Source organism: Salvia hispanica, chromosome 6 (genome assembly GCF_029641045.1).
Source record: "Salvia hispanica isolate PSC_SH4W2 chromosome 6, Shi_PSC_v1, whole genome shotgun sequence".
Taxonomy (NCBI): Eukaryota; Viridiplantae; Streptophyta; class Magnoliopsida; order Lamiales; family Lamiaceae; genus Salvia; species Salvia hispanica.
Window position 1 is genome coordinate 22,940,331 of NC_142697.1, and position 7,697 is coordinate 22,948,027.

A 7,697-nucleotide genomic window follows, 5' to 3' on the forward strand; every position below is an offset into this window, starting at 1 on the left:
CTCCGCGCTCAGTGTCGCGGCCTGAGATTCTTGGTCGCCTGGGGTTGATCCGGGAGTGTCGAACTGGGGCCGATACACATCGTCGGCTGGAGAGGGCATTCTGCCGGCATAGTTGAAGTACGGAGAAAGTCTCCGCGCCGGAGGAGTCTGCAAAGGAGACGGACCCACGTATGGAAGTTGGCCGGGAGGAGAACCCATCGCCAACAACGAGTGCATCCACTGCTCGTTTGCTTCATCCATGTTGGGAATTTGTGAACTCGACTCTTTCCCCTTACCCTTACCCTTACCCGAGCGGGAATTTTTCTTCCAAAAGCTCATAATTTGATGAAGATTGAAGATTGGGAGAAGAGATTGAAAATGGAGATAATGAAGATTGTGGGTGATGAATGGAGGAAGTGGAGGAAATATTTATAGGGGTGGGATTTAAAAATAGCCGTTGGCCGAAAAAAAAAAAAAAAAATTTAAAAATCGCCGGATTATCGCCGAGCGTCGCCCACAATGGCCGGCGATCGCTCGGCGATAATCCGGCGATAAAACGCCGGTTGGCGTAAAAACGGTAACTTTATCGCCGAATTATCGCCGTTTTCACCACAACGGCCGGCGATAATCCGGCGATGATCGGCGATTTATCGCCGGATTTTCGCCACCCCCATTGGGAGTGCTCTTAGCCGTTAGCGTATGCTTCAACTACACCTAATTATTTTGTTTGAAACGCACGGCGCTAGATCGTACGTCAAATAAGAGTGGTGCTTACATAAGAAGCTGACATAAGGTAGGTAGCATATTATTCCTCTATATATACAAATACTACCTACTTTTATTTCTTTGTTTTGTTTTACACACTAAATCAATTTCTCTACATTACTTAATTAATTTTGCATTAAAATATGTGTCAACCATCAATGAGAATATTTATTATGGACAAAGGAAGTATAAATAGTTATATATCCACATTTCACTAACTTGGGGTGTGATCAATTGCTAACTATTTTAAGTTGCTAACTTGCTAACTTCTCAATGTAGTGTATTAAAAATGTCAAACACGATGACATTAAAATGTCAACACATAGTATTGTTGAACTTCAATATAATATGTTGATATTACGTGTTGACATTTTGATGTCAGTGTGTTGACATTTTTAATACATTGTATTGATGAGTTAGCAGAGTTAGCAACTTAAATAGTTAGCAATATAACGCACCCCTCACTAACCTTTCATCTATTTTCTTTTAAAATCAAACAATTTCTTAAAACAGTCAAAACATGACAGAGCGGAGGAAATATATTTTTCAGTTCGTCTATTTTATGAAAACAAGACCAAAATCACCAGGCTGGTAGATGAACTCATATTTCACTAACTCATTCTCACATGCATTTTAGAGTGAACTACCTCAAAAGTCCATAACTTTTTGGGTTGTGACACCGCAGACCTCTAACATAAAAAAGTAGCATCAGAGGACCCTAGCGTTAAATATAATCACGAATCATGTTTTTTCGGACCAAAACACTCTTAGGCCCTAAAATGACATTTTTGTCACTCCATTATATTGCTGACATGTGATTTTTGTCACAATCCTGCCAGCAACTTCTTATGTAATTTTCTAATAAGTTCTGGTATTTCATACGCAATTAAAAATTTGTCATTATTTACAATTTCTAATTTTATTACCATATACAGATTTATCATTATCTGCATTAATTAATATGAAAATAATAATATGATACCATTTCTTCCTTATAAAACTCAATTTCTGGTATTTTTCGTGTTTCTGTTTCCCTTAATTTTTATTTTTGGTTTTTTACCTTGATTTATGGATCAATTATACTCCTATTTATTATGAAAATATCCTAATTTTGTATTATAATTTCTAAATTTACATTGTCTTAATTTACAAGGATTACATAGTTTTTTTTTTTTTAATTCAAAGTAGGTTATTCCAAGGATTAAATAGCTAATATCACATGTTTGAATATTTTCAAAATATTACTCGTGTTTCAGTTTTATCATGAATGGCAATAAACTATGCAAATTTATATCTAAAGATTGAATGTTCATATGATGCTAAAAATTTCAGTTGAGCTAAATTAAAATTCTCAATAAAATATCAATCATAAAAATCGTCTCAAAGTTACGCTTAGAGTAACAAAATAGTTCGATGATATATAATGAAGTAATATTTTAAATGCCAGTGCTTTCAAGAAAATAATTATTGTATAATTTAATTAAATGTGAAATATTTTCTATTCTGTGTGCTATTGATTCTGATTTTATTGTATAAATAACTTCTCTTTTCTATATTTTTTTTGTTTTTCAATAAATTTTCTACATGATATAACTAGTTTATTGTTACCACTAACTAGAAATAGAGAGATATAAGAATTTTTTTTTACAAATATTGACAAAACTTTAATCACGTATAAAGTACCAGAATTTATTAGGAAATCATATAAGAAGAAATATGACATAATTCATATATCCGCGAATTCGCCAAAAATACTTTTCCAAGCTATTTGGGCATTTTCGTCCGAAAAGTGGCTAAAAAAACTTCATTTGTGATTGTACGTTAGGGCCTTTCGGCGGTTTTTTTTTTTTTTTGTTAGGGATCTATGGTGTCACAACCCAAAAAATTAGGATCTTTTGCGGCAGTTCACTCCATTCCACATTTCACTTACCTTTTCAATCTACTTTCCATTACATTTATTAAATTACGTGCTTAATCAAAATATGACAAAATTTATAAAACGGAGGGAGTACAACACTATTTTCCGTGCTCTCATATATGCTTATACATAAAATAACGCTGTGAGCGGTTGAATAAGTAACATCAATATTACAGATTACTACTCCTTTTATCCAAAATTAATAAACATGTTTTTCTATTTTGATAAGACCATAAAATTATTCTTTTTTCGTGCTACGTACTACAGTACTATACTTTGTTAATAAGTTTATTTTTTAACTCATTACTAATTATTTTTTTTATTTTTGTTACTATTTTTTACTCTCAACTCATTATTCTTGACTCTTTCTTTTGTGATCTTTCATCTATATAAGCTAAATTTGGTGCATAAAATTGATTACATGATGAGCGAGGTGACAAAAGAATAAGATAAACTAAACTAAAGAATGCATATCAAAATGATAGCCGTTCCATATAAGAAAAGAAAGAAGATGGAATATTAGGCAAAGTGACATCGTTTTGCTGTGCTATCCAAACCCATTATACAGATGGAGATCGAATAATGAAACAACTATTGATGTATTAGCAAATAACAATATGCAAATAAACTTAATCATATCTTCATTCATATGTAATCATAGACAACACACATTTTCTTTCACCAGAATACGTAGACGACTTAGATTTGCAATACAACTGATGACTGATGATGTTTATTCCTTACTGGTATACAAATGTCGAGCATTCAAGCTAAGACAAATTTCAAAGTCTATAGTCATCAAATCAAATTCACAGAGTTGCAACATTAACTTATGAATCTATGATTCAGAGAGCTCACAGCCATGCTGGGTTCTTGATAGGGGTAACAACTGCTTTCACTTGCAAGTAATTCTTGAGACCATATTCTCCCTTTTCCCGTCCGATTCCACTCATCTTGTATCCGCCAAACGGAATCGTAGCATCAAAGGTGTCGAAGCAGTTAATCCACACTGTCCCGACTTTCAATGCTCTCATCAAGGTATTTGCAGTGTCAAGGTTATGAGTGAACACTCCTGCAGCAAGACCGTATATGCTATTGTTAGCCCTCTGGATCACTTCATCGAGGTCCCTGAAATTCGCAAGAATAAATAACTAAGTCGGTTCTTCAGTTTCGTAATATTTTGCATAAAATTCTTTGAACGTACTTAAACTTCAGAATTGTTTGCACAGGTCCGAAGATCTCCTCCCTTGCAATCGGCATATCATCCTAGAACAGTTGCTAAATTAGTAACGGATGATCAATAAACTATCAAGTACCGAGTTTGTACATTTCACGCTTGACATAGCTGATTACCTTAACATTGGAGAAAACAGTTGGCTGAATGTAATATCCCTGTGTACCGTGTCTATCACCTCCAGTTTCAAGGGTTGCCCCAGCATCCTGTCCAATTCTGATATACTTGAGGATCTTCTCAAATTGTTCCCCATCGATCTGAAGTTCAAGACATTGTTGTATCAGTATTGCGGACAGGATGACAAGAGACGTCCTCAACATGTAATAATGCTAGAAAATGCACCCAGGGATAAGGAAGTACGGGCAGGTTTACCTGAGGGCCTTGCTCTATGCCTGCCTTGAATGGATCCCCAACAGTACGCTTCAGGGCCCGTGCTTTTGCTTTCTCTACAAACTCATCATAAACCTTTTCATGCACGTAAGTCCTAGATCCAGCACAGCAGCATTGTCCCTGAAGAAATTTCACATGGTAGAGAATATATTGCGTAAATTTAAGCAAAAAATCAGCAGTAAAACAATGACGGGTAAGAGCAGGAGATACCTGGTTGAAAAATAGAGCAGCGTGTGCTAGCTCAACAGCTTGATCTACATCAGCATCCTCGCAAACAATAAAAGGAGATTTACCTCCAAGTTCCAGAGTAACTGGCTTAAGATTGCTTTTGGCAGCCAACTCAAGAACAATTCTTCCCGTATCTGTTGAACCAGTGAAAGCAATCTGCAAATACCAAAAGTGGGTCAAGCAAACATCAGGATATGCAGAGATATGTATTTTCTAGAGAATCTGATATTTTAAGAGCATATAGATAACGCATGATTTAGGCCATCATTATTGTTGATTTAGGCAATATAATTGGCAGTAGAATAAGTTTTCTGATCTGCTTGAACAATATAGAGGAAATGAGGCTTATTAGAATACAGAAGCTAACACTATACTTAATCTAGCAGTAGTTATAGATCGATCAAAAAGTGACAAGGATCGTATTTCTGATATTAGGAAAGAAAATAAAAGAGAGAAACTGTAGTATTGACTCTAAATCACGGCGAACAACCCTCATATGAAAAGCCATTGGCAGTGACTACATTCATGACTCGGGCAAGAACTTTATAAACCAGAAGTACCTTGTCCACATCCATGTGGCTGCAAAGAGCAGCACCAGCTGTAGGACCAAATCCAGAAACAATATTCAGAACTCCATCAGGAAGACCAGCCTGTACGAAAACAATACGAGTATCAACTACTAATTCGTCATATATATAAAGTCAACAACATTTTTTTCGACTGGGTTATGTTTGTGAATGAACAGAGGTTGACACAAAGTTGATACTTTGGTCAGTTCAAAGTTCTATATGAGCCAAAACAACTACAAATGGTAATAACAAAAATGCTTAAAAAGAATATAAAGCTAGTCTGCGGTGAAGCAAAATCAGCATACCTCATGCAATAGCTTGGACACAAGTAATGCAGACAATGGTGTCTGCTCTGCTGTTTTTAGAACAACAGTGTTGCCACAGGCCAGTGCAGGTCCAACTTTCCAAGCAAACATCAGGAGAGGGAAGTTCCACGGGATAATCTGGCCAGCAACACCAATTGGTTCGTGCAAAGTTTGAACATGATGAGGTCCATCCGCTGGAACTGTGAGGCCGTGAATCTTATCTGTCCAGCCTGTAGAAGAAACAAAATGGAAATTCACTACTAGAGTAGAAGACCAAACTAGGAGAATCCTTTAACTCGTATCTTCTCATGCATCTGAATACTCACCAGCATAATACCGAAATAATCTGGCAAACATTGGTACTTCTGTTTGAGCAGACTGTTCGAATGGCTTCCCATTATCCCAGGTCTCAAGTGCTGCGATTTCATCATTATGCTTTTCGACCAAATCAGCAAAACGTAACAATATCTTCTGTCTCCCCTGCAGCATTTGAACATGGAGAAATTAAGCACTACATGAGTTGAAATTCAGAAACCAAAGGCAGAAATGAATTGAGATAAGAAGTGTTACATAAGCCGTCATCCTTGGCCATGGCCCTTCATCAAAAGCCTTGCGTGCAGCAGATACTGCTCGATTTACATCTTCCGCGTCACCTTCTGCAACATGTGCAATCACCTCCCCAGTCCTCGGGTCCAAAGTCGGGAAAGTTTTCCCTGATTCAAACAGTGCAAAAGGTTAGCTCAAGCAGCCTCAAACACGAGTGCTTTCCTCCATAAATTCAACATCAGAAAGCTCACCTGATGCCGCATCAACAAATTTTCCATCAATGAGAAGCTGATCATATTGAACACTAACAGGAGGCTTGATTGGATTCTCATGAGCTGCAGCAGTACTGTACCGGTACACTCCTCTACCTCCATTAATTTGCTTTCCTAAAGCGAGAAACATAAGAACGTGATATCGATAAGTTAGAATGCTACATTGTTCCAGCAGGGAATCCAAATTTCAGAAATGGTCCAATTATTTGATCGTAAAGCAATTATACTTGTTTTCAGATGCTAATTGCAGATGATATCCGATTGATCAACATACATAAGTGTCAAAACAGAAATTCAAAATCAGTCATTCTCAATTTCCTGACTCTAATATAAAATTCATCAGCCAGCAATAAGATGAGTCGAGATGACGGCCTCCAAGCCCTACGTAGCTCGACGCGGATTACTTATAATTAAATGAATAGCGTAATTACCTCCGCGAAGCAAAGGAAGGGAGCGTGAAACAAGAGATGAGATTCTCCGAGCTGCCGCCATCGCCAAGCCAAATGATCACGGATCGTGAGTTATAACTGGTAATGGCGATGCTAAAATTGAGATTCGGTAAGCCAGCCGTAGTTAGGAAGAGCAGTGCCCATACAGAGATATATATACACACGTAAAGAGAGTAGGTGCGCCTATTCTTTCTCATTGATTTGGCATGTGTCACGAGCTCATGGCCCACCAAGATTTGTCACTAGGACTATTATTTAATTATTCGAATTTCCGCAATAGTACTCGTATTCAACTTTAAATTTCTTTATCTCCAAATAAATAGTAGGGAGTATTTTATAATACCACGCCATTCCTATTGACCATTGAAAATAAATAAATACGTATTTCGGCTGCGTTGCGGGAAAGGTTGGTGGCCGCATTTTAAATGCTGTCGGCGTGCAATCCGGTCATGGGTTTTCATTTTACTAATTTTATGCACTACTACTAGTTTTTTATTTTTAACTATGTTAGCATTTTTAATTCATTTTTTATATTCTTAGTTGTTTAGGGGTGCGTTAAAATGACAACACCTCTTAAAATAACACCACATCATAATTCATAGTCAATTATTTGTATACGTGGACGAATAATAAGCTGTCATGTGGCAATAAAAAAATGCTCAAGTCTAAAAATCTCGGCCAACAATATACTGTACAACATTGTATACAACAATTTTTTCTCGGCCAACAATATCCAACACGCTATACAACAATCTATAGATTGTTGTGTAGCGTTTATAATATTACTGTGTAGCATTTATAATATTGTTGGATATGTGGTGTCACGGTGTCACTTTAAGAGGTGTTGTCATTTTAACACAAACCTAATTGTTTATTTATATTTTATAAATAATGAAAATAAAATACTATAAAATTATTAAAAGATGATGAAATAAATAAAAAATGATTGTGACTTGATTTGGGGTGGAGAATAATGTTGGAGTTGCGGCTAGATTGGGTTTAGGCAAAATGCAAACGCGACAATTGAAAAAAAAAAAAGAGT

At 36.3% G+C, this 7,697-nt stretch overlaps 1 protein-coding gene across 1 annotated transcript; it reads right to left on the bottom strand.

Annotated features, from left to right (window-relative positions):
- Window positions 1-3,280: 3,280 nt before the first annotated feature.
- ALDH2B7 (aldehyde dehydrogenase 2B7) lies at window positions 3,281-6,792 on the bottom strand. Its single transcript, XM_048102596.2, has 11 exons — window positions 6,638-6,792; window positions 6,186-6,320; window positions 5,959-6,101; window positions 5,715-5,868; window positions 5,389-5,618; window positions 5,075-5,164; window positions 4,497-4,670; window positions 4,269-4,406; window positions 4,016-4,153; window positions 3,867-3,928; window positions 3,281-3,790 (listed from the first exon to the last, which is right to left on the bottom strand). The coding sequence occupies exons 1-11, from the start codon at window positions 6,696-6,698 to the stop codon at window positions 3,517-3,519; spliced, it is 1,599 nt and encodes a 532-aa protein (XP_047958553.2). The 5' UTR covers window positions 6,699-6,792; the 3' UTR covers window positions 3,281-3,516.
- Between the last annotated feature and the right edge of the window lie 905 nt (window positions 6,793-7,697).